Consider the following 27,207-nt stretch of genomic DNA (forward strand, 5'->3'; position numbering starts at 1 on the left):
TCCCACACTCTCCCTCCTCCTTGGGCTGAAATCCAAACCCATCTCACCATCTCTTTCCTCCACTGCCAGTTTTCTCCCTCCCTCTCCTCTGCCTGGGTTCAGTTCTCCAGCTCCTGTCTGCAGACTGACAATAAAATATTATCCCCCCTCCCCCATCCTCTGATGTGAACCATCCTCCAGTGTCTGCAGGATGGTGCCCGTTAACCTGGGCCTGTTCCCGGGAGGGAGAAGCTCCGCAGCTGCAAACCAGGGAGCTGACAATGATGGTGAAGGGTTTGTTCCAGCTCACAATGCCCGGGGACTGATTGACGGCGGGTTCGGACCAATAGGAAGAGGGGGCAACGCCAGGGCTCTCGCTCCGTCCGCATGCGCCCGGCCACTCGGGCCTGTCTCGGGGCAAAGCCCGAGCAGCTTTCGTTGGATGAACTGCTGTATCGACCTTCGTATTCGGGGCTTCGGGCTGCACGGAGTGTTTATGAAGCCTCCAGACCCATCCGCCGGCTCCATCCCTCCCTCATGACTCACCTGATCGAATTTGACCGGCTCAGGATTTCCAACCTCCCGCCTGAATCCTGAGTTGTCATCGGTACTGCGCATGCTCCACCTCACGTCGGAGACCCGGCTCAGCCCCGCCCTTCATTCACTCCAATTGGTTGGAGGACCCACTGCAACCACTCGGTCCTCCAGGCCCACCTCTCTCTTCCTACTGGCCCAGAGCTGCCGTCAATCACTCCCTGGGCATTGTGAGCTGGAGCATGCGCAGTGCCGATGCTGCTCTCGGACGGGAGGTTTCACTGATCTCCGGTGTAGGCTCCAAACCCCAATAAGAAGTTTCCGGGCCCGGGTTTGCATCGAGCGGCGGGGCAGCTGCGGCCTGCTCCCGGTGATAGGCCTGAGTTAACGGCCGCCGGCTTTATAGAGGCTGCAAACCCGCAGGGGGCAAAACATCAGAGACAGAGTTTGTTGTGAAACCAATGGGATGTAAAACAGGAGGTCAGGGTTACAGTCAACAACAACAACTTCTATTTATATAACACCTTTAACATCATAAATCATCCCAGTCAACCTCACAGGAACATTATAAAACAAAGTGAGGCACCCAGAAACAAAAGGAGGTCAAAGAGGTGAGTTTTAAAGAGAGTCTGAAAGAAGGTAAGTGAGGTGGAGACAGGGAGGTTTAGGGAGGGAATTCAGTGCTTGGGGCCGAGGGAACTTAAAACCATGGCGGAGTTATTGGAATCGGGGGTGTGCAAGAGTCCAGGATCAGAACTGTGCAGATATCTCAGGGGGTTGTGGGGCTGGAGGAGATGACAGACCCAGGGAGAGATGAGGCCATGGAGGGATTTGAAAACAAGGGTGAGAATTGACTGGGAGCGAATGCAAGTCTCGGAGCACAGGGATCATAGGGGAAAGGAACTTGCTGTGAATTAAGACATGGGTAGCAGACATTTGGATGGATTTAAGTTTACAGAGGTAGAATGTGGGGGAGCCAGGTGTGTAATGGAATTGTCGAATCGGGAGGTGACAAAGGCATGACCGAGGTTTCAGCCCAGGCACACAGACACAAGAGAGAGGCCGGATAATGTAATGTAGGTGGAAACGGGCAGTCTTAGTGATAGCACAGACATGAGTCCAAAGATGTGCAGGTTCGGTGGATTAGCCATGCTAAATTGCCTTAGTGTCCAAAAAGGTTAGGTGGGGTGACTGGGTTATGGGGATAGGGTGGAGGTGTGGGCTCAGGTAGGCAGCCTTCAGGACGTGCAGCAATGCAGTATCGCCAAGCAGAAACTGATAGCCAAGTTCCGCACGCATGGGTACAGCCTCAACCGAGACCTTGGATTCATGTTGTATTACATTCACCCCCCACAATCTGGCCTGGGCTTGCGAAATCCTACCAACTGTTCTCGCTTGAGACAATTCACATCTCTTTAATCTGTGATTATCCCTCTCTCCAGTTGCACCGTCTGGACCTGTAAAGATTTAATTACCTGCAAAGATTTGCATTCAAAGTATCATCTTGCATCATTGAATTTGTCTATACATGTGGTTGTGGAACCCACCTCTTCATTCACCTGAGGATGGAGCTGCGCTCCGAAAGCATGTGATTCGACACAAACCTGTTGGACTTTAACTTGGTGTTGTAATACTTCTTACTGTGCTCACCCCAGTCCAATGCTGGCATCTCCACATCTAGACTAGTAAAGCAGAGAACCAGGCTGAAGCCCTGGGGATCGGGGTTCCACACGGCAGATCAACTCAGCAACCCAATTCAAGGGCAATTCAGGATGGGTGTAAATGAATACTGAAAATGTCAATCGCGTAACTTTTCCACACACAGAAATGAATGGGGTTTGATAATGTTTCTGTGCAGTTTTAAACCGAGGGCCTTTAAGCAAACATGATAATCACTACACTACAGAAACAGGGAACAGCACCTTCCAAACCAACAACCACTCCCATCTAATCAGCAGATACCCTTACATCAAGAACACACCAGACACTCCCCGCACACATTGACTGACACACCCACACACTCAGGCATGCAGCCACTACCACCTAGGACAGGAGCAGCAGATATATATTTTTTATTCAATTTTTGGCGGGATGTGGGCGTCGCTGGCTAGGCCAGCATTTATTACCCATTCCGAGTTTCCCATCAGAAGGTGATGGTGAGTTGCCTTCTTGAACCACTGCTGTCCTTGAGGTGTAGGTACACCCACTGTGCTGTCAGTGACGTAGTTCCAGGATGTTGCCCCAGCGACAGTGAAGGAGCGGTGATATATTTTAATGTCAGGGTGCTGAATGACTTGGTGAACCTCCAGGTGATGGGGTTCCCGGTATCTGTTGCTCATGTCCTTCTAGATGGTAGTGGTTGTGGGTTTGGAAGGTGCTGTCTAAGGAACCTTGGTGAGTTACTGCAGTGCATCTTGTTGATGATTCACACGGCTGATTGGTTGATTTATTGTCACATGTACCGAAGAACAGTGAAAAGTATTTTTCTGTGGCCAAGGGAACGTACACAGTCCATACATAGTAGACAAAAAGAATAATTGACAAAGAAAATAATTGATTTTATTGTCAGTCTGCAGACAGGAGCTGGAGAACTGAACCCAGGCAGAGGAGGGGGAGGGAGAAAACTGGGAGTGGAGGAAAGAAATGGTGCAGATGGGGAGATGGGTTTGGATTTCAGCCCAGGGAGGAGGGAGAGTGTGTGGGAGGGGGATTTACAGCTTTGGGGGAACAAGAGAGGAAAAAATGTTCCAGAGAAACTAGAATTGTCTGTTCAGAATTTATATGCTCCACTGACAGTGATGACGTTTGTAAATTCCTTTTACAGGATATTAGAAAGGAGGATTTACAGATGTGAGACTGAAACTAAACATCATCTGACAGTCACTCAATTCATCAGGACCTGAAAATCCTCAGACTTTGAATGTTGAAGGAGAAACGATTGTCTCTTCTGTCTGTGAGAAACACTTTTAAACATCAGTGTGACTGGAAAGATATTGAGACAAACACACCTGAGTGAGAGTGTTCCAGTGAACTGACTGAGGAAAGAGCTTTAACCAGTTACACAGCCTGAAGAAACATCACGACCATTCACATTGGGGAGAAACCATACATGTGTCCTGTATGTGGAGAAGACTTCAAGCGATCATCCAACTTGGAGAGACACAAGGACACTGCACCATGGAGAGACCGTGGAAATGTGAGGGATTCAGTTACCCTTCCCTGCTGGAAAACCATTGGCGCAGTCACACTGGGGAGAGGCCATTCACCTGCTGTGTGTGTGGGGAGGGATTCATTCAGTCATCTGGCCTTTGGTCTCACCAGTGGATTCACACTGAGGAAAAGCTATTCATCTGCACCTCCTGTGGAAAGAGGTTCAGGCATTCTTCAGCACTCACTGTACATCAACGCACTCACACTGGGGAGAGGCCGTTCGCCTGCTCCGACTGTGGGAAGGGATTCACTCAGTCATTCCACCTGCTGTCACACCAGCGTGTTCATAGAGGTGAGCGGCCATTCACCTGCTCTGTGTGTGGGAAGGGATTCACCGGATCATCCCACTTGCTGTCACACCAGCGAGTTCACATTAAGGAGAAACCATTCAGCTGCACTTCCTGTGGAAAGAGTTTCAGACAGGCATCCTCCCTCCTTGTACACCAGCGGCTCCATACTGGGGAAAGACCGTTTACTTGCTTTGTGTGTGGGAAGGGATTCACAGTTTTACCCACCCTTCTGAGACACCAGCAAATTCACACTGAAGAGAAACCATTCGGCTGCACCTCCTGTGGAAAGAGTTTCAGGCAGTCATCCAACCTCACTGCTCACCAACGCACTCACACTGCGGAGAGACCATTCACACGCTCCGTGTGTGGGAAGGGATTCAATCGGTCGTCCAACCTCACTGCTTAACAGCGCGTTCACACTGGGGAGAAACCGTTTACCTGCTCAGTGTGTGGGAATGGATTCGTGAAGTCTTTCAACTTGCTGACACACCAACGCACTCACACTAAGAGACCATTCAACTGCTGTGTGTGTGTGGGAAGGGATTCACTCAGTCACGATGTCTCCAGAGACATCAGCAAGTTCATAAATGACTGCAGGGGTTGGATTCTGCTGTTGTTGCTGTTGTTTAGTATTGATCATCTGACAATATTTTGTACTTGCTGATGTTAACCCCTATAACCGCTGGAACTTAATCTGCTGAAAATGTCATTTATTGTGGGGGCTACCAGTGTCTATTTTTAAAAGCACCATCTGTGATCTTTCCCCTTCATTCAAGAACTCTCAGCAGAAACCTGTTTAGAATAAATTTCTGAACTTTTGCTTCTATTTTAAATAAATCTTTGGTGTAAAATCTACAATTCAGCATCTGAAAGATCCGACTCCAGGGCTCAAAACATATTGTTTCAATGGCTCTTCTTGAGATTTTCTCGAGAGATGCTCTCTGATTTTCAGGAGTTAATTTTTGGTTTCCATGGTCTCCTTTTCCACTTTCACTGACTCCTTTATTAAGTGATGTAGTCACGCAATCACATTCCTGTCTGTACAAGGGGCTGTTTAGCACAGGGCTAAATCACTGGCTTTGAAAGCAGACCAAGGCAGGCCAGCATCACGGTTCAATTCCCGTACCAGCCTCCCCAAACAGGCGCCGGAATATGGCGTCTAGGGGCTTTTCACAGTAACTTCATTGAAGCCTACTTGTGATAATAAGCGATTTTTAAATTTCATTTGTGTTGAGTATTTTTTTAGTTTACTTTTAGTAGATGAGATAGCTCAAATACCAAAGACTGTGTACATATTAAATCTTTTAAATTGGAATCTATAAATTAGGGGCGGGATTCTCCGACCCCCCCCCCCCCCCCTCCGGGTCGGAGAATCACCGGGGGTCGCCGTGAATCCAACCCCCACCGTCCTCCAAATTATTCGGCACCCCAAAATTCAGCCCGGCGTGAATCGTGCCGCCCGCCTCGGAGAATGGCGGGGGCCGGCGCGACTCAATGGGCCCTGGGGCTGCCATAATTCTCCGGCCCACAATGGGCCGAAGTCCCGCCCGTTTTTTGCCAGTCCCGCCGGCGTAAATTGGAGTAGGTCCTTACCGGCAGGACCTGGCGGCGTGGGCGCCCTCCGGGGTTCTTGGGGGGGCAGGGGGGATCTGGCCCCGTGAGGTGCCCCCACGGTGGCCTGGCCCGCGATCGGGGCCCACCGAAATCCATATACACCACATCAACTGCTTTACCCTCATCCACCTGTTTGGTCACCTTCTCAAAGAACTCTATAAGGTTTGTGAGGCACGACCTACCCTTCACAAAACCGTGTTGACTATCTCTAATCATATTATTCCTTTCCAGATGATTATACATCCTATCTCTTATAAACCTTTCCAAGATTTTGCCCACAACAGAAGTAAGGCTCACTGGTCTATAGTTACCGGGGTTATGTCTACTCCCCTTCTTGAACAAGGGGACAACATTTTCTATCCTCCAGTCTTCTGGCACTATTCCTGCAGACAAAGATGACTTAATGATCAAGGCCAAAGGCTCAGCAATCTCCTCCCTAGCTTCCCAGAGAATCCTAGGATAAATCCCATCCGGCCCAGGTGACTTATCTATTTTCACACTTTCCAGAATTGCTAACACCTCCTCCTTATGAACCTCAAGCCCTTCTAGTCTAGTAGCCTGAATCTCAGTATTCTCCTCGACAACATTTTCTTTTTCCTGTGTGAATACTGACGAAAAATATTCATTTAGCACCTCTCCTATCTCCTCGGACTCCAAGCACAATTTCCCACTACTGTCCTTGACTGGCCCTACTCTTACCCTGGTCATTCTTTTATTCCTGACATATCTATAGAAAGCTTTAGGGTTATCCTTGATCCTACCTGCCAAAGACTTCTCATGTCCCCTCCTGGCTCTTCTTAGCTCTCTCTTTAGGTCCTTCCTAGCTAACTTGTAACTCTCGAGCACCCTAACTGAACCTTCATGTCTCATCTTTACATAAGTCTACTTCCTCTTGACAAGTGTTTCGACTGCTTTAGTAAACCACGGTTCCCTCACTCGACCACTTCCTCCCTGCCTGACAGGTACATACTTATCAAGGACACGCAGTAGCTGTTCCTTCAACAAGCTCCACATTTCCATTGTGCCCATCTCCTGCAGTTTTCATCTCCATCCGATGTATCCTAAGTCTTGCCTCATCGCATCATAATTGCCTTTCCCCAGATATAACTCTTGCCCTGTGGTATATACCTATCCCTTTCCATCACGAAAGTAAACTTAATCGAATTGTGGTCACTATCACCAAAGTGCTCACCTACTTCCAAATCTAACACCTGTCCTGGTTTATTACCCAGTACCAAATCCAATATAGCCTTGCCTCTCATTGGCCTATCTACATACTGTGTCAGGAAACCCTCCTGCAAACATTGGACAAAAACAGACCCATCTAAAGTACTCGAACTATAGAGTTTCCAGTCAATATTTGGAAAGTTAAAGTCCCCCATAACAACTACCCTGTTGCTTTCGCTCCTGTCCAGAATCATCTTTGCAATCCTTTCCTCTACATCTCTGGAACTTTTCGGAGGCCTATAGAAAACCCCTAACAGGGTGACCTCTCCTTTCCTGTTTCTAACCTCAGCCCATACTACCTCAGTAGACTAGTCCTCATCAAACGTCCTTTCTGCCACCATACTGTCCTTGACTAACAATGCCATCCCTCCCCCTCTTTTACCACCTTCCCTGAGCTTACTGAAATATCTAAACCTCGGCACCTGCAACAACCATTCCTGTCCCTGCTCTATCCATGTCTCCGAAATGGCCACAACATCGAAGTCCCAGGTACCAACCCATGCCGCAAGTTCACCCACCTTATTCCGGATGCTCCTGGCATTGAAGAAGACACACTTTAAACCACCTTCCTGCCTGCCGGTACACTCCTGCAACTTTGAAACCCTACTCATGACCTCACTACTCTCAACCTGCTGTATACTGGAGCTACAATTCAGGTTCCCAAGCCCCTGCTGAACTAGTTTAAACCCTCCCGAAGAGCATTAGCAAATTTCCCCCCCAGGATATTGGTACACATCTGGTCCAGGTGCAGACCATCCCGTTTGTAGAGGTCTCACTGACCCCAGAATGAGCCCCAATTATCCAGAAATCTGAAACCCCTCCCTCCTGCACCATCCCTGTAGCCACGTGTTGAACTCCTCTCTCTCCCTATTCCTCGTCTCGCTATCACGTGGCACGGGTAACAACCCAGAGATAATAACTCTGTTTGTCCTAGATCTAAGTTTCCACCCTAGCTCCCTGAATCCCTGCCTTACATCCCTATCCCTTTTCCTACCTATGTCGTTGGTACCTATGTGGACCATGACTTGGGGCTGCTCCCCTTCCCCCTTAAGGATCCCGAAAACACGATCCGAGACATCACGCACCCTGGCACCTGGGAGGCAACACACCAACCATGAGTCTCTCTCGTTCCCACAGAATCTCCTATCTATCCCCCTAACTATGGAGTCGCCAATGACTAATGCTCTACTCCTCTCCCCTCTTCCCTTCTGAGCAACAGGGACAGACTCTGTGCGAGAGACCTGTACCCCATGGCTTAACCCTGGTAAGTCCCCCCCCCCCAACAGTATCCAAAGTGGTATACTTGTTACTAAGGGGAACGGCCACAGGGGATCCCTGTATTGACTGCTTCCTCCCAGCCCCTCTCACCATCACCCATCTATCTTTATTCTTCGGAGTAACTACATCCCTGAAGCTTCTATCTATGACCACCTCTGCCTCCCGAATGATCCGAAGTTCATCCAACTCCAGTTCCCTAACGCAGTTTCTGAGGAGCTGGAGATGGGTGCACTTCCCACAGATGAAATCAGCAGGGACACTAACGGCGTCCCTCACCTCAAACAGGAGGAACATTGCACTACCTTCCCTGTCATCCCCTCTAGATAAAAAAAAAGAAAGAGATTACCTGTTATTCACTCCCCTTCTCAGCAAGCACTCACTCAGCAACCTCTGCGCCCCGCACGATAACACATGAGGGAAAATAAATAAAAACTACTTACCAGTCACCAGCCAATCCCTTGCCTGCAGGCTGTGATGTCACGGTTCAACTTTCCACTTCTACCTGCCCTCGAGTCTTCCTCTTGATCCTTACAGCGGTTGGTTATTTTTGGTTAGAGGAGGGGGTACGGAGTGAAACACTGAAGAAATGTTTTGGGTTTAAGTGTCACTTGACAAGAGCTCCTCCACAAACCACCTCCAAGTTAGGGTGAGCACACGGACGTATGCAAATTTCCCCTGCAACGGCCAATCAGCAGCTCCGCTCTACTGCCCTCTGCTGCTAGGTGCAGACTCGATGGGCTGAATTGCCTCCTTCTACACTGTAGGAATTCTATGGTTCTAAGTCATTTATATTGATCTAAATAGTTGTGGCCCCAACACTGATCCCAGGGGCAGTCCATTAGTTAATGTGCCAATTTGAAAATGACCCATTTATCCCAACTCACTCTTTTCTGTTAGTTATCCAAGCCTCTATCCATGCTAAAAAATCATCCCCAACACTATAAGTCCTTATCGTGTGCAATAACCTTGTATGTAGTACCTTACGGGTTCAATTCCCATACCAGCTTACCCGAACAGGTGCCGGAATGTTGCGATCAGGGGCTTTTCACAGTAACTTCATACTTGTGACAATAAAAGGTGATCATTATTATTACTGAATGCCTCTGGAAATCTAAATTGAACTTGTTTTATTGTCACGTGTACTGAGGTACAGTAAAACGTATTGTTCTGCCTTCAGTCCAGACAGATCGTTCCATGCATGAAAAAACATAGGACATGCATAAATACACAATGTAAATACATAGGCACAGGCATCGGATGAGAAGATTTGTGAAGAGATCAGTTCAGTCCGTAAGAGGGTCATTCAGTAGTCGTAACAGCGGGGAAGAAGCTGTTTTTGAACCTGTTAGTGCTTTTTCTCAGACTTTTGTGTCTCCTGCCCGATGGACGAAAGAAAAACACAGATGGGAGGGGTCTTTGATTATGCTGTCTGCTTTCTCAATGCAGCAGGAGGTGTAGATAGAGTCAATAGATGGAAGGCAGGTTCGCGTGATGGATTGGGCGGTGTTCACAACTGTCGTTTCTTACGGTCTTGGGCAAACCACATCTACTGGTTCCCTTTATCCACCCTGCTTATTATATCCTCAAAGAACTTCAAGCTCCTCTTTTTGGAGGTGAGGATAGGGGATACAGAAGAGAGGGAGATCCCTTCAAAAGGAACTAACTTGTGTTGGAGATATTAAAAACATCTAACTGATTTGACTTTAATCCGGAATATTAATCCTATAACGGGGCTGGACTTGCTTTTCTTTAGAAACACCCCCAAATGGATAAACAGCAAAGTTCTATCAAAGTAGTTACTTGTGAGCTCGCTGGTGTCTCAGCAGGGTAGATGAGTGAGCAAATCTCTTGTGACATCTGGAGCAGTTGAATGGCTTCTCCCCAGTGTGAACTCGCTGGTGTGTCAGCAGGGTTGATGACTGAGTGAATCTCTTCCCACACGTGGAGCAGCCAAATGGTCTCTCCCCGCTGTGAATACGCTGGTGTTCCAGCAGGTCGGTTGACCCAGTAAATCCCTTCCCACACACAGAACAGGTGAACGGTCTTTCCCCAGTGTGAACTTGCTGGTGTTTCAGCAGGGCGGAAGAATTAGTGAATCCCTTCCCACAAACAGTGCAGGAGAATGGTCTCTCTCCAGTGTGAACTTGCTGGTGTGTCAGCAGGCGTGACGACCAACTGAATCCCTTCTCACACTTTTTGCAGGTAAACGGCTTCTCTCCAGTGTGAATTCGCTGGTGTACAGTGAGATCAGATAATTGCCTGAACCCAGTCCCACAGTCAGAGCACCTGAGGTCTCTCATTACTGTGAATATGTTGGTGGCGCAACAGTTTGCCAGAACTTTTATAGCAATTCCCACAGTCTGGGTATTTAAAAGGTCTCTCTTCAGAGTGAACACGCTGGTGAGCCAACAGGTTGCAAGACAGAGTGAATCCCTTCCCACACGTGGAGCAGGTGAACGGTCTCTCCCCAGTGTGACTGCGCCGATGAGTTTCCAGCTCAACTGGATAATTGAATCCCTTCTCACAGTCCCCACATGTCCATACTTTCTCCCCGTTGTGTCTGCACTTGTGGTTCAAGAGGTCAGATGATTGGCTGAAGTCTCGTCCACACGCAGAGCATGTGTTTAGTTTCTCCCAACTGCGAATGGTGCTTTCTCCTTCCATATTCAAAATCCAAAGATATTCAGGTTACGATAAATTGGGCGACTCAATCAGATCCTGATATGATACCTAGTTCGAGTTTCCCAACTGCAAATTTGTCCCTTTCTCATACTCTGTGAAATTGATTAAAACCAGAAAAAGGTGTAAGTGCAAACCTACAAAGAGACAAAGGCAGGTTGTGAAACTGAGCCAACTGAATCTGGTGATGTGTGGGACCGGCACAAGGAAAAAGTGACCATAAAAACTGCTGAATGTTGTAAAAAACAAACTGGTTCAATTATGTTGTTCAGGGTAGGGAACCTGCCAAACTTGAGTTCATACAAATTTCTGCTGCCATGTCTCCTGAACTGAGTCCCACTCACTCACTCACTCATCACCCCTGAGCTCACTGACCTACATTGGGCCCCGGTTAAGCAACATCCTTGTTTGCAAATCTTGCTCCACCCTATTTCCAGCTACACAGCTGTTTAAATCTTGAACCACAAATAAAACAGAAACACTTACATTCAGGTACTAATAAACTGAGTTTCTCTCAGGTTTTGAAGTGAATCTTGGGTGAGTTTTTCACCTTAAAATTCTGCTTTCCTAATGTCCTGTAAAAAGTCATCACTGTCAGTCCAGGATTAAAAATTCAGAAGAGAAAAACATTTCTCTTGATTTGAGTTTGCTGTGTGTAAATCTTCCCCTTCTAACCTCCAGTAAAAAGAGTTTCCAGAATCCATTCCTGTTAGTCTAGAAGAGAAATTCACAACATTTTCTCCTCCTCCCACTCCCCCCTGATGTCATGTGCAGCCTCCCGGATGTTGCCCCGCCTGGATTAAACATTAGATTCTTATTCTGCCATCTCCACAGGGTGTTTATGGAGCCTCCACATCCATTCCGCCACCTCAGTTACCCTTCTATAATCAGCCGTTATTTACTCATTGAGGCATTTCTCATCCATTAGCAGATTTAGATCAACGAGTCAAAACTTTTCTCTTCTGGTCACTGGGACCCTGAAGCCCCGCCCACTCCATTACGTAAAACAAATAGTCCCGCGTGTGCACTGCTCCTGCTGAAACAAGATGGTCTTCAAATCTGGGCCAATTCTCAGGAAAAACCCTCCGATCTACAAACTCCGGACTTGCGGGGTCATATTTGGTCTTGGGGCCTACACCAGGTGTTTCTGAAGCCTCCGCTCCCTACCCACCCTCACCTCCCGGCTCCATTCCTCCCTCCGCCCCGCCCACTCTCTCCCATTAACAAAAACCTCTCCCGCAAGATGACGGGTCTCCCCAGGTTCCTGTTCGTTTTTCAATGCCTCCCCAGTTTCATCCCCAAGTCCTTTTTTAAGCAGGTGAATAGGATTGTTATGGGATTTGTGTGGGCGAATAAAACCCTGCGAGTTAAAAGGGCATTCGTGGGGAGGGGGAGGGGGAGGACTGGCTCAGCCGAACTTCTACAGCGATTATTGGGCGGCCAATGTGGCCATGATTAGGAAGTTGATGATGGAGGAGGGGGCAGCTGGAGACGGCGTCATGCAGAGGCACCAGCCGAGGGGCACTAGTCATGGTGCCGCTGCCGTTCTCGCCGGCGTGATACACCACAAGTCCGGTGGTGACGGCGGCACTGAGGATTTGGGGACAGTGAAGGAGGCACAGGCAGGAGGAGGGGGCCTCAGTGTGGAGCCTGATACGGAATAACCACAGATTTGCTCCGGGTAGGATAGATGGGGGGTTCCAAGACTGGTATAGGGCAGGCATTAGGAGAATGGGGGACATGTTTATAGACGGGACTTACCCCAGTGTGCAGGCGCTGGAGGAGAGGTTCGGCCTGCCCCCGGGGAATGCGTTCAGGTACCTCCAGGTTCGGGACTTTCTTAAAAAGCAGGTGGGGACATTTCCGCTGCTGCCCCCGCGTAGGATACAGGACAGGGTTGTGTCTGGCATCTGGGTAGGGGAGGGGAAGGTGTCGGACATATATCAGGAGCTGCAGGAGGCTGAGGATGCCTCAGTGGAGGAGTTGAAGGGCAAGTGGGAGGAGGAGCTGGGAATGGATCTGGATGAGGGCCTGTGGGCTGATGCCCTGGGCAGGGTAAATTCCTCCTCATTATGTGCCAGGCTCAGCTTAATTCATTTTAAGGTGGTGTATCGGGCTCACATGACGATGGCGAGAATGAGTAAGTTCTTTGGGGTGGAGGACAGGAGCGCAAGATGTGCAGGGAGTCCGGCGAACCATGCCCATATGTTTTGGGCATGCCCGGCGCTTAAAGAATTCTGGCAGGGCTTTGCGAGGGCGATATCCAGGATCTAGGACACTCGGGTGAAGGTGAGCCCAACAATAGCGATATTTGGGGTGTCAGAGGATCCGGGAGTGCAGGAGGCGAAAGAGGCTGAGGTATTAGCCTTTGCCTCCCTGGTAGCCCGGAGATGGATCTTGCTAATGTGCAGGCACTCAAAACCCCCGAGTGTGGAGACCAGGGTTAGCAATATGGCGGGGTTCCTCAGCCTGGAGCGAATAAAGTTCGCCTTGAGAGGGTCTTTGATGGGGTTCTCTCGGCGGTGGCAACCTTTCCTTGACTTTCTAGGGGAGCAGTGTCAGCAGCAGCTGCATCCGGGGGGGGGGGGGGGGGCAGGGGGACTCAGGTGGGGGGGGAATTGTGGATATAATGTGAATTTTGCTTTGTATAAAGACAACACCCACCTTGTTTGTTTAATAATTCTCGTTTATTTTTGTTATGTAAAAACGTTGGTTGGAAAAAGCTTTAATAAAAACATTTATAAAAAAACCTCTCCCGTACTCACCCGCCTCTGGGCAAGGTGACACTGCGCATGTTCCGCGGAGTTCAGCACTGCGCCTGCGCACTGACCTCCCGCAGTGTGAATAGGGCACATTCACACCCGCAGAGAATGCTGGGTAACAGCAACGCCATTGAAGCATCCAAACAGAAGGAAACCAATTTTGTTACGCAATTCAAAGAAATTAATAAATACAACACATACATTCTTGTGAATATCTGCGCTGTTGTATGCCATTACTAAAAAACTTTTATTTTCCTGTCAGTACATGATTAGTTTTTTGACATTTTTCCAACTTTTCCCTGACTCCTCTCAGGGTGCTAAGTCTGTGCGTCAATCCCACAGTCACTGGTTCCTCTCCTTCTCTATTTACTGATGCTGAACTGCAATTCAATGAGGGAAAATGTGAGATTGTTCATTTTGGAAGAATGAATGAGAAGGCGGGTTCTTGTTTAAATGGTGAGACTGCAGAAAGCTGTAGCCCAAAGGGACTTGGGGTTCTTGCTCATGAAGCTCAGAAAGCTAGCAGACAGGAGCAGAAGCTAATAGGGAAGGCAAATGTGATGCTGGTGCTTATGTCAAGAGAGATTTGGTCCCCTCATTTAAGGAAAGATATAATATAATTGGAGGCAGTACAGAGGAGATTCACTGCAATGATCCCGGACATGGAGGAATTTCCATGAGGAAAGATTAAACAAGTTGGGTCTGTACTCCTAGGAGTGCATAAGTACGAGAGGTGATATGATTGAAACATATAAGATTTTTAGAGGGATAGACAGGGTAAATATTGGATGGATGTTTCCACTGATGGTAGAATGTAGGACCAGAGGACATAGTTGCAGAATAAGAGGATTTGAGGAAGAATTTTGTCTCCCAAAGAATTATGTGAGAGAACAGAGAACATACAGTGCAGAAGGAGGCCATTCAGCCCATTGAGTCTGCACTGACCCACTTAAGCCCTCACTTCCACCCATCCCCGTAACCCAATAACTCCTAACCTTTTTTGGTCACAAAGGGCAATTTATCATGGCCAATCCACCTAACCTGCACGTCTTTGGACTGTGGGAGGAAAACGGAGCACCCGGAGGAAACCCACGCAGGCACGGGGAGAACGTGCAGACTCCGCACAGACAGTGACCCAGCAGGGAATCGAACCTGGGACCATGGCGCTGTGAAGCCACAGTGCTAAACACTTGTGCTACCGTGCTGCCAGGAAGCTTTGGAGGCCGCGTCCTTGAACATTTTCAGGGCTGAGATCAATAGGTTTTTAATAATTTATGGAAATCAGGGTTATGGAGAGAAGGCAGGAAAGTGGACTTAGTGTTGGATCAGACATTTTTTTAGTAAATGGAGGAGCATGCTTGAAAGGCTGAATGGCTTACTGCTGTTCCCATTGAATATTAATTATTCTATGGAACGATACAGCACAGATGAAAACTATTTGGCCCATTGTACCAGTGCTGGCTGTTTGGAAGATTCCTCCAATTAATTCCACAGTCATAATAATGATAATCTTTATTATTGTCACAAATAGGCTTACATTAACACTGCAATGAAGTTACTGTGAAAAGCACCTAGTCGCCGCACTCCGGCGCCTGTTTTGGTACACTGAGGGAGAATTCAGAATGTCCAATTCACCTAACAAGCACGTCTTTCGGGACTTGTGGGAGGAAGCTGGAGCACCTGGAGCAAACCCACAAAGGTACGGAGAGATCGTGCAGACTCCGCACAGTGACCCAAGCCAGGAATTAAACCCGAATCCCTGGCGCTGTGAAGCCACAGTGCTAACTCTGTGCTAATGAGCCGCCCATTGATTAACTATGATTAACACAAACTGATTTGACTTGAATTTTATTCAGAATTAAATTTCTTACAATAGGGTTGGAGTTTAAGAACATCATCATCATAATAATAATAATCTTTGTTCTTGTCACAAGTAGGCTTATATTAACACTGCAATGAAGTTACTGTGAAAATCTCCTAGTCGCCACATTCCGGTGCCTGTTCAGCTACACTGAGCGAGAATTCAGAATGTCCAATTCGTGTAACAAGCACGTCCTTCGGGACTTGTGGGAGAAACAGACCCCAATGCCTATGGTTCAGTCCAGGCTGTGATGCCCAAAACAATCCAATCAGTGAAGTTACTTGTGAACTTGCTGGTGCATCAGTAGGTTGGAATCTGAGTGAATCCCCTCCCATACTGGGAGCAGGTGAATGGCCTCTCCCCTGTGTGAAGACACTGCTGTACAGTGAGGTGAGACGATTGTCTGAACCCTGTTCTTTGAGTGGTAAGCTGCCGATTGGGCGGCACGGTAGCACAGTGGTCAGCACTGTTGCTTCACAGCTCCAGGGTCCCAGGTTCGATTTTCGGCTTGGGTCACTGTCTGTACGGAGTCGGCACATTCTCCCTGTATTTGCGTGTGTTTCCTCCGGGTGCTCCGGTTTCCTCCCATAGTCCAAAGATGTGCAGGTTAGGTGGATTGGCCATTTTGAATTGCCCTTACTGTCTAAAAGGTTTAGGTGGGGTTACTGGTTTACGGGATTAGGGTGGAGGTATAGGCTTAAGTCGGTTGCCGACTCGATGGGCCAAATGGCTTACTTCTGAACTGTAAATTCTGTGATACAGTGAGAGCATCTGAATGGTCTCTCTCTTCAGTGTGAATATGTTAATGGGACATCAGTTCCCCAGAATCTTTATAACACTCTTCACAGTCTGGGCATTTAAATGGTCTCCCCCAGTGTGAACTCAGTGGTGTCTCAGCAGATTGGAGGAATGAGCAAATCCCATCCTACATAGGGAGAAGATGAACAGCCTCTCCCCCATGTGAACATGTTGGTGTGTTTACAAGTGGTATGAGTGTGTGAATCCCTTTCCATACTCAGAGCACGTGAAAAGCATCTCCCAGCATGAGTGCACTGATGAACTACCGGCTGGAATGGCTAATCAAATGCCTTCCCACAGTCCCCGCCTTCCCACAGTCCCCACATTCCCATGGGTTCTCCCTAGTGTGACTGCATTTATGTTTCGAAAGGCCAGATGACCGACTGAAGCTTCGTCCACACATAGAACACGTGTACGGTTTCTCCCCACTGTGAACGGTGCTTTTTCCTTCCAAGTTCAAAATCCGATGATATTCAGTTTACGATAGATTTGGTGAGTGTTAGATGCTGATGCGATGTTTAGTTTGTGTTTCCTAACTGCAAATCCTCTCTTTCCAAGACCAACTACATTAACACCTATAACTGAGCTATTTTTCAATTCAGCAGAAACAGACTCAAATGAACATGGTTCAATCCTGAATATGATTAACAGCATAATCCAATTACAACAGTTACTTGTGAATTTATTGGTGTTTCAGCAGGTTGGAGGACTGACTGAATCCTTCCCACACATGGAGTAGGTGAATGGCCTCTCCCCAGTGTGAATGTATCGATGTGCAAGTAGGTGGGATGATTGTGTGAAACAATCAAGTAGGTGGGATGATTGAGCAGCACGGTAGCATTGTGGATAGCACAATTGCTTCACAACTCCAGGGTCCCAGGTTCGATTCCGGCTTGGGTCACTGTCTGTGCGGAGTCTGCACATCCTCCCCGTGTGTGCGTGGGTTTCCTCTGGGTGCTCCGGTTTTCTCCCACAGTCCAAAGATGTGCAGGTTAGGTGGATTGGCCATGATAAATTGCCCTTAGTGTCCAAAATTGCCCTTAGTGTTGGGTGGGGTTACTGGGTTATGGGGATAGGGTGGAGGTGTTGACCTTGGGTCGGGTGCTCTTTCCAAGAGCCGGTGCACACTCGCTGGGCCGAATGGCCTCCTTCTGCACTGTAAATTCTATGAAACCCTTCCCACACTGGGAGCAGGTGAATGGCCTCTCCCCAGTGTGAACTCGCTGGTGTCTCAGCAGATTGGCTGAGTGAGTGAATCCCTTCCCACACTGGGAGCAGATGAATGGCCTCTCCCCAGTGTGAACTCTTCTCGTGTGTCCGCAGGGTATATGAGTGAGCAAATCTCTTCCCACACTGGGAGCAGGTGAACGGCTTCTCCCCAGTGTGAACCCGCTGATGTAATGCTAGGTTAGTTCACCAATTGAATCCCAACCCACACACAGAGCACGTGTATGGCCTCTCCTGAGTGTGAATTTGCTGGTGTCTCAGCAGAGTGAATATGTGAGCAAATCCTTTCCCACACTGGGAGCAGTGAATGGCCTCTCCCCAGTGTGACTGCGTTGATGAGTTTCCAACTGGCATGGGTAATTGAATCCCTTCTCACAGTCCCCACATTTCCATGGCATCTCCGTCACGACTGCAATTATGTTCCGAAAATCCAGATGATTGGCTGAAATCTTGTCCACACACAGGACACATGGTACAATTTCCCCCCACTGTGATCGGTGCTTTTTCCATTCATGTTCAAAATCCAATGATGTTCAGGTTACAATAAATTGGCTGGCTCCATCAGATTCTGATATCATGTTCGATGTCAGTTCCCCAATTGCAAAGCCTCCTCTTATAATACCTTGTGAAATGGATTTAAAACAGAAAAAAGGGAGTGAGAGAGAACCCACAAAAACACAAAGGCAGGTTGTGAAATTGATCTGAATCAATCTGGTAATTTGTGGGAAACAGGAAAATGTAACCATGAGAACTGCTGGATTGGCATAGAAACCCAACTGGTTCACCTCTATTGGAGTAGAGAGAAAGTGAAAGGGACTGTGGGAGGAAATCAGAGCACTCTGAGGAAACCCACGCAGACATGGGGAGAACGTGCAAACTCCACGCAGTCACCCAAGGTCGGATTTGAACCCGGGTTCTAGCACTGTGAGCAGTAGTGACATCCACTGTGCCACCCCGTTTTTTTCTTCTCTGCCACTGCGCTGCATCGGTAAGACATTGGGATTCAAAGGCTAATGCAGTTTGATGGACAAGTTGTCTCCAGTCTGATCAATGGGTAACAAGCTCCTCCTAGTGGGGAGCAGAGGGGAGTTGGTATTGGTTATCTACAATGTTGTACGATTTTTCTTCTGCTTTGGTTTATTTTTATGAAAATGCTCCACCCAGTCACTGGACATTTGCCCGCTACAAAGATGGCGATCACGCATGCGCCCTGATGCACATGACATCTATTAAAGATGGAGGCCGATAACCTGGGCCTGCAGCCCCGCTCGCTGCAAACTGGGTGGTCCAGTAAGCTCTTTTCGGAGATTTGTGGCTTACACAACATATTCACGCAGCGTTTCCGTAGATTCACGCGATTCCTCGCTCCCTCCATACTTACCAATTTCGGAGCTGAAGAAGCCGCTCCCCGACGCCATTTCCCACACTGCGCATGCTTCAATCACAGCGGGCCCCGCCCCTCATTCACTCCGATTGGTTGGAGGACCAGCCGCTCCCGGTCGGTGCTCCAGACCCGCCCCCTCTTCCTATTGGTCGGGAGCTGCCGTCAATCACACATTGTGAGGGTGACAGATCCGCAGGGAATTGGGTCTCCAAATAAAACCTGCTGATGGCCACAAGGTGAGAATAAAAACCTGCTGGTCCCAAATCGGCTGGTCTGGGGCTTTTTCCTGGGAACAGTCACAGGCTAATGACTGCCATCTTGATTCAGGAAGTACAGTAAGAAGTCTTACAACACCAGGTTAAAGCCCAACAGGTTTGTTTCGAATCACTAACTTTCGGAGCACTGCACCTTCCTCAGGTGAACGAAGAGGTAGGTTCCAGAAACATATATATAGACAAAGTATTCAAAGTATCGTCCTGCATCTTTGACTTTGTCTATATATATGTTTCTGGAACCTACCTCTTCGTTCACCTGAGGAAGGAGCAGTGCTCCAAAAGCTAGTGATTCGAAACAAACCTGTTGGGACTTTAACCTGGTGTTGTGAGACTTCTTACTGTGCTCACCCCAGTCCAACACCGGCATCTCCACATCATGGTGACTCCCTGAGGAGTAGCAGAGCTCACGTACGGCCATCATGGTGAGGGAACAGGAAGTGAGTGGGGCTTCAGTGACTAGGGGAGAAAATGATTGAGTCGTTAACTTCACTCTGTACAGAGGTTAGAATTGATCCAAACCAGAGTAGAGGATGGGAGAAAACTGGGAGTGGAGGAAAGGAATGGTGGAGATGGGTCAATGAGTTAATAATCTTTATTAGTGCCACAAGTAGGCTTACATTAACACTGCAATGAAGTTACTGTGAAAAGCTCCTCGTCACCACACTCACCCGGTGCCTTTCCGGGTACACAGAGGGAGAATTCAGAATGTCAATTAACCTAACAAGCACGTATTTTGGGACTTGTGGGAGGAAACCGGAGCGCCCGGAGGAAACCTATGCAGACACAGGGAGAACATGCAGACTCCACACAGACGGTGACCCAAGCGGGAATCAAACACGGGACCTTGGCACGGTGAAGCAACAGTGTTACCCACTGTGCTACCGTGCTGCCTTTATGGCTAACAGTTATTCGATTCATTAGGATCAGAATGTTACAGACGTTGAATGTGGAAGGAGTAATGTTAAGTCTATTCTGCCCATGGGAAAAGATTTCAAATATTATTGTGACTGGAAAAGTGCCGATACACACACACCCAAGTAAGAGTGTTCCAGTGAACTGACTGTGAAAAGAGATTCACCCAGTTACACAGCCTGTAGAAAGATCATACTTTCGTCAGTGGGAGATATTTGGCAAAGTATAATTTGGGGAAAAAGTGAAGTTAATTTAAATAGAGAGACTGCAGAATACCACAGTAGAGAAGGATCTATGTTTCTTATACATGAAGCACAAGTGTATTTATTACCTCACACTCCTCCAGATTGATCTCCATTTGCTTCGTTGCTGCCCAGCTGATCAGTCTACTGATATCTTCCTGTAGTCTACAACTTTATTCCTCACTGTTAACCACAACACTGCAAATGTCTCAACCATGACCCTTTGTTGAAGTCTAAATCATTAATATATAACACACAAAGCATGGAATCCTGTCCTGAACAATCCAGAACTCCGCTGGAAACAGTCTTCTGGTCACAAAAATACCTCTGGACCAATCCCCTTTGCTTCCTGCTGCTCCAGCTGATGTTTCCAGCATAATGGAAGTGTCCTGGTTTTCCCACATGGAACTGGATGTGTATTCCACAGGGCTGGGATGTGCTGTCATATCTTTATTTATTTCATTATTAACTGACTTGAGTCAATAAACTTCAGAATAAAACAAATAAAGATTCAGCAGATACTCACCAATTAGTGTTTTCCATTATCCTGAAGTCACCTTATTTTTATAGGAAGTTAACTGAAGTGTTTTCCTGACCTCTCCCATTATCTAAATGCCTCAGATTTTTATTCACTGAAAAATTCAGATTGCGTCACTGTTCAATCGCTTGTTATTTAGCTTCCTCTTCATCCCTAGATTTGATTTATTGAACACTGACCGTAATTATATAATTAATTTCAGTTTTAAGCTATTTCATGAATTTGGTTTTAATTTATAGTTGATTCCTGCAGTAACCAGACCTGTGCTCAGTCCTCTAGCTGTGCACTGACGAGTTTTTAATGAAGTTTGAACATAATCTCCCTGCTCTATATTCTGGTCCTGAAACAAGGAAAGTGTCCCAAATGCCTTCTGGACCACCTGATCTACCTGTCCAGCCACCTTCAGCGGTCTGTGGATATGCAGTCCAAGGTCTCTCTGTTTCCCAATACTTCTCAGCATCATCCTATTTATTGGTCATTCCCTTGCCTTGTTTACCCATCCAAATTCATTATCTCCCACTGCTCCAGATTGAATTCCATTTAGCACTTTTCTGTACATCTGACCCAGTCCATGGCTTTCTCCCTCATTCACTAAAACATATGAGCAACGTTTGTATAATCCTGGTGCATACATTTAAGTCTAAATTCATTGATATAGACCGGAAAACTGTAGAGCCCCCCAGGAAACAGACGTCCAGGCATCATTGAGTCCCAGATGTGACTAACAGCAGCAACAACAGCTGAATCCAAACCCTGCTGTTGTCTGTGAACTTGCTGATGCCTGTGCAGGTTGTTTGACTGAGTGAATCTCCTCCCACACACGGAACAGTTAAACAGCCTCTCCCCAGTACGACTCCCACGTGTGGGCCACACGGTAGCACAGTGGTTAGCACTGCTGCTTCACAGCTCCATGGTCCCAGGTTTGATTCCCAGCTTGGGTCACTGTCTGTGCGGAGTCTGCATGTTGTCCCAGTGTCTGCGTGGGTTTCCTCTGTGCTCCGGTTTCCACAGTCCAAAAATGTGTAGATTAGGTGGATTGGCCATGCTAAATTGCCCTTAAATGTCCAAAAAGGTGAGGTGGGGTTATGGGTTAGGTTGGAGGTATGGGCTTAAGTCGGGTGCTTAAGTCCAAGGGCCGGTGCACTCGATGGGCCAAATGCCCTCCTGCACTGTAAATGCTATGATTCTGTTTCAGTGTGAACTCGCTGGTGTCTCTGCAGATTTGGTTTACTTTTAAATATTTTTTCACAGTCAGAACATTTAAAAAGTTTCTGACCAGTGTGAACAAGTTGGTGTCTAGTCAGGTGGGATGACTGAGTGAATTTCTTCTCACATACGGGGCAAGTGTACGGTCTCTGCCCAGTGTGAACTCGCTGGTGTCTCAGAATCTGGGATGAACGAGTAAATCCCTTCCCACATAGGGAGCAGGAGAATGGCCTCTCCCCAGTGTGAGTGCGTTGATGTATCAGTAAACAGCTTTTACTTTTAAAGCTCTTCTCACAGTCAGAACATTTAAACGGTCTCTGATCAGTATGAACAAGTTGATGTGTCATGAGATGAGATGACTGAGTGAATCCCTTCCCACACACGGAGCAGGTGAATGGCCTCTCCCCAGTGTGAGTGCGTTGATGTATCAGTAAATACTTTCTGCTTTTAAAGCTCTTCTCACAGTCAGCACATTTAAAAGGTCTCTGATTAGAATGAACCTGATGGTGAGTCTGGAGATTTGATAAAGCATTAAATCCCTTCCCACATTCCAGACACGTGAATGGCCTTTCACCGGTGTGAGTGCGTTGATGTATCAGTAAATCCATTCTGCTTTTAAAGCTTTTTTCACAGTCGGCACATATAAATGGTCTCTGATCAGTGTGAACAAGTTGGTGTTTCAGAAAGTGGGAGGAACAAGTGAATCCTTTCCCACACACAGAGCAGGTGAACGGCCTCTCCCCAGTGTGAGTGCGTTGATGTATCAATAAATCCTTTCTGCTTTTAAAGTTCTTCGCACAGTCAGCACATTTAAAAGGTCTCTGATTAGTGTGAACAAGTTGGTGTGTCAGGAGTTGTGATGACTGAGTGAATCCCTTCCCACACACGGAGCAGATGAACGGCCTCTCCCCAGTGTGAGTGCGTTGATGTATCAGTAAATTAATTCTGCTTTTAAAGCTCTTCTCACAGTCAGCACATTTAAAAGGTCTCTGATCACTGTGAACAAGTTGGTGTTTCAGGAGGTGTGATGACTGAGTGAATCCCTTCCCACACACGGAGCAGGTGAATGGCCTCTCCCCAGTGTGAGTGCGTTGATGTATCAGTAAATCATTTCTGCTTTTAAAGCTCTTCTCACAGTCAGCACATTTAAACAGTCTCTGGTCAGTATGAACATGCTGGTGTGTGATGAGGTTGGATAGCTTAGTGAATCCCTTCTCACACACAAAGCAGGTGAATGGCCTTTCCCCAGTGTGAATACGTCGATGAGTTTCCAATTCAGACGGGTAATTACATCCTATCCCACAGTCCCTACATTTCCACGGTTTCTCCATGGTTATTGACAGGTTATCAGGTGACGGTGGGATGCAGATTTGAAGTCACTATCAGATCAGCCGTGATGTTATTAAATGGTGGAACAGGCTCACGAGGCTGAATGTCCAATTGCTGCTTCTTGATTCCTTTGGTGCGAATGTCCTTATGTCTCTTCAACTTGGATCATCAGTTGAAGCCTGAGTACGGTGTCTCCCTGATGTAAATGTTGCAATTTAATTTCATGGTGTGTGATTGGTTAAAGCTCAGTCCAGCTAACTGTGGAAAATTACTTCGATGTCTGTGTCTCGGTGCTTTTCCAATCACAGTGATTTTTGAATGTTTTCCCAAAGACAAAACAGGCAAACATTTCTCCTTCCACGTTGAAAGGCCGGTCCTGATGAATCAAGTGACTCTGTCAGATCTCAACATGATGTTTGCATCTGCAAATATTCTGTAAAAGGAGATTACATTGAAATACTGTGAATATATAAGACACAAACAGGCCATTTTGTCACAGATTCTGCTGCTGTCCAGACTGTCACACCTATCAATTCTCAGCCTTTCAGCTGATTTTCGATTCCATTTTCTCTCATGTGCTTGTCCAGTTTCCTTTTGAAAACATCTCAGCACTTTCCTCAGCTCATTTCTATGTAATGAATAACACATTCTAAACCTGTGATGAATAAATTTGTCAGTATTGCCCCCTTTGATTTATTTGTAGCTGTCTTGTATTTATGACTCAATGTTTATTCCTTGTTTACGATAGAATAAATGCCCACTCCATTTATTCCTTTCTGAGAGCTAAAATCTGTCATTTTACAGAAGTCATCACTGTCAATGCAGGACAGAAATCACAAAGAGATAAACCTTTCTGTTGGATTGAGTTTGTTGAGTGTAAATTCTCTCCTTCTAACCCCCTGTGAAAGGAGTTTACAAAAGTCATCACTGTCAGTCCTGGATAGAAATTCTAAACAGACAATTCTAGTTTCTCTGGAACAATTGTCCCCCTCTTGTTCCCCAAAGCTGAAAATCCCTGTCCCACACACTCTTCCTCCTCCCTGGGCTGAAATCCAAACCCATCTGCACCATTTCATTCCTCCACTCCCAGCTTTCTCCCTCCCTCTCCTCTGTCTGGGTTCAATTCACCAGCCCCTGTCTGCAGACTGACAATAAAAACTGACAATAAAAAGGCAGCACGGTAGCCTTGTGGATAGCACAATTGCTTCACAGCTCCAGGGTCCCAGGTTCGATTCCGGCTTGGGTCACTGTCTGTGCGGAGTCTGCACATCCTCCCCGTGTGTGTGTGGGTTTCCTCCGGGTGCTCCGGTTTCCTCCCACAGTCCAAAGATGTGCAGGTTAGGTGGATTGGCCATGATAAATTTCCCTTTGTGTCCAAAATTGCCCTTAGTGTTGGGTGGGGTTACTGGGTTATGGGGATAGGGTGGAGGTGTTGACCTTGGGTAGGGTGCTCTTTCCAAGAGCCGGTGCAGACTCGATGGGCCGAATGGCCTCCTTCTGCACTGTAAATTCTATGAAAAACAATGGGTCTTATTGTGGGTTTGGGGCCTCCAGCGGGTGTTTGTGAATCCTCCCCTTCCACCTGCCAGGGTTTACTTCCTTCCCAGAGATCAGAGTCCTCATTGATTTGAGTGCAAAGTGTAAGCTCTTATTTATTGTCCCCATACCCCATCCTCTGATGTGAACCATCCTCCAGTGTCTGAAGCAGGATGGTGCCCATTAACCTGGGCCTGTTCCCGGGAGGGAGATGCCCTGCAGCTGCAAACCAGGGAGCTGACAATCATAGAATTTACAGTGCAGGAGGAGGCCTTTCGGCCCATCGAGACTCCACCGGCCCTTACAAAGAGCACCCTACTCAAGCCCACGTCTCTACCCTATCCCTGTAACCCCTATTGAAACTTTCTGGACACTAAGGGCAATTTAGCATGGACAATCCACCTAACCCGCACATCTTTGGACTGTGGGAGGAAACCGGAGCACCCGGAGGAAACCCACGCAGACACAGGGAGAACGTGCAGACTCTGCACAGACAGTGACCCAAGCCAGGAATCGAACCTGGGACCCTGGAGCTGTGACACAACTGTGCTGCCCTGCTCCAGAAGGAGCTACGCTCTGAAAGCACAAACCTGTTATACTTTAACCTGGTGTTGTCAGACTTCTTACTGAGCTCACCCCAGTCCAACGCCGGCATCTCCACATCATAATTGTGAAGGGTTTGCTCCAGGTCACAATGCCCGGGGACTGATTGACGGCGCGTTCGGAGCAATAGTGAGAGGGGGCGGAGCTAGAGGACCGACGGAGAGGGGCTAGTCCTCCAACCAATCAGAGTGAATGGGAGGTGGGGCAAATCCCGGGCTTTCGCTCACTACGCATGCGCCCCGCCGCACACTTCGTCCACTCGGGCCTGTCTCGGGGAAAAGTCCGAGCAGCTTTCGCCGGTTCAACTGCCGCATCCGAGCTTCATATTCTGGGCTTGGGGCCGACACGGAGTGTTTATGAAGCCTCCCGACCCATCCACTGGCTCTGTCCCTCCCTAATGACTCACCGAGCGGGATCTGACCGGCTCAAGATTTCCACCCGACCGCCTGAATCCTGAACTGTCACCGACACTGCGCATGCTCCAGGTCACGTGGGCGACACCGGGCCCAGCCCCGCCCCTCATTCTCCGCGATTGGGTGGAGGACCAGTCGCTCCTCCAGCACGCCCCTTTCTTCCTATTGGTCCAGAACCGCCGTCAATCACAACCTGTGCATTGTGAGCTGGAGCATGCGCAGTGCCGATGCTGGACTCGGCCAGGAGGTTGCACTGAAACCCGGTGGAGGCTCCAAACCCCAAGAAGAAGTTTCCGGGCCCGGGTTTGCATCGAGCGGCGGGACAGCTGCGGCCTGTTCCCGGTGACAGGCCTGAGTTAACGGCCGCCGTCTTTACAGAGGCTGCAAACCCGCAGGGGGCAAAACATCAGAGACAGAGTTTGTTGTGAAACCAATGGGATGTAAAACAGGAGGTCAGGGTTACAGTCAACAACAACAACTTCTATTTATATAACACCTTTAACATCATAAATCATCCCAGTCAACTTCACAGGAACATTATAAAACAAAGTGAGACACCCAGACACAAAAGGAGATTTCGGGCAGGTGACCAAAAACTTGGTCCAAGAGGTGAGTTTTAAAGGGTCTGAAAGGAGGTAAGTGAGGTGGAGACGGGGAGGTTTAGGGAGGGAATTCGGTGCTTGGGAACGATGGAACTCCGCCAGGAATCGCAGTCAGATTCATGGTGGGGTAATTAGATTCGGGGGTGTACAAGAGTCCAGGATCAGAGCTCGACAGATATCTCAGGGGTCTGTGGAGCTGGAGGAGATGACAGACACAGGGAGAGATGAGGCCATGGAGGGATTTGAAAACAAGGGTGAGAATTGAATGGGAGCGAATGCAAGTCTCGGAGCACAGGGATCATAGGGGAAAGGAATTTGCTGTGAATTAAGACATGGGTAGCAGAAATTTGGATGGCTTTACGTTTACAGAGGTAGAAAGTAGGAGAGCAGCCAGGTGTTGTAACGGAATTGTCGACTCGGGAGGTGACGAAGGCATGACCGAGGTTTCAGCCCCAGCCGCACAGACACAGGAGAGAGGCCGGATAATGAAACGTAGGTGGAAACGGGCAGTCTTACTGATAGCACAGACATGAGTCCAAAGATGTGCAGGTTAGGTGGATTGGCCATGCTAAATTGCCTTAGTGTCCAAAAAGGTTAGGTGGGGTTACTGGGTTATGGGGATAGGGTGGAGGTGTGGGCTTAGGTAGGCAGCCTACAGGACGTGCGGCAACGCAGTATCGCCAAGCAGAAACTGATAGCCAAGTTCCA

The 27,207-nt window shown here is 47.9% G+C and overlaps 2 protein-coding genes and 2 long non-coding RNA genes across 6 annotated transcripts in view; 1 reads left to right on the forward strand and 3 right to left on the reverse strand.

The window, feature by feature from the left end:
- The window catches only part of LOC140421448 (uncharacterized), a 43,895-nt gene extending 43,263 nt beyond the window's left edge, over window positions 1-632 (reverse strand). The window contains exon 1 of the mRNA XM_072506169.1: window positions 526-632. The gene's annotated coding sequence lies outside the window, so the exon portion shown is untranslated. The remainder of the gene's footprint in view (window positions 1-525) is intronic.
- On the forward strand, window positions 397-4,885 carry LOC140421453 (uncharacterized). The gene is made up of 2 exons (XR_011946787.1): window positions 397-1,124; window positions 3,338-4,885. It is a non-coding gene; the product is annotated as an uncharacterized lncRNA (long non-coding RNA).
- A 10,520-nt stretch (window positions 4,886-15,405) lies between these two features.
- Window positions 15,406-19,229, reverse strand: LOC140421460 (uncharacterized). Its single transcript, XR_011946794.1, has 2 exons — window positions 18,841-19,229; window positions 15,406-18,081 (listed from the first exon to the last, which is right to left on the reverse strand). It is a non-coding gene; the product is annotated as an uncharacterized lncRNA (long non-coding RNA).
- A 463-nt stretch (window positions 19,230-19,692) lies between these two features.
- LOC140421414 (uncharacterized) lies at window positions 19,693-25,954 on the reverse strand. Of its 3 annotated transcripts, none has more exons than XM_072506089.1 (2): window positions 25,891-25,954; window positions 19,693-23,778 (listed from the first exon to the last, which is right to left on the reverse strand). In XM_072506089.1, exon 2 carries the CDS (start codon window positions 23,345-23,347, stop codon window positions 21,989-21,991), a length of 1,359 nt encoding a protein of 452 aa, XP_072362190.1. In that variant the 5' UTR covers window positions 23,348-23,778; window positions 25,891-25,954; the 3' UTR covers window positions 19,693-21,988. The 3 variants fall into 3 exon arrangements, with proteins under 3 accessions (XP_072362190.1, XP_072362191.1, XP_072362189.1); XM_072506090.1 differs by lacking the exon at window positions 25,891-25,954 and adding an exon at window positions 25,518-25,874; XM_072506088.1 differs by lacking the exon at window positions 25,891-25,954 and adding an exon at window positions 25,472-25,874.
- Window positions 25,955-27,207: the final 1,253 nt, after the last annotated feature.

The sequence above is a fragment of the Scyliorhinus torazame genome, chromosome 5 (genome assembly GCF_047496885.1).
Source record: "Scyliorhinus torazame isolate Kashiwa2021f chromosome 5, sScyTor2.1, whole genome shotgun sequence".
Lineage (NCBI taxonomy): Eukaryota > Metazoa > Chordata > Chondrichthyes > Carcharhiniformes > Scyliorhinidae > Scyliorhinus > Scyliorhinus torazame.

Excerpts from the sequence above, each read along its gene's own strand:
- LOC140421414 (XM_072506089.1), bottom strand. The coding sequence starts at position 23,347 with ATGGAGAAACCGTGGAAATGTAGGGACTGTGGGATAGGATGTAATTAC.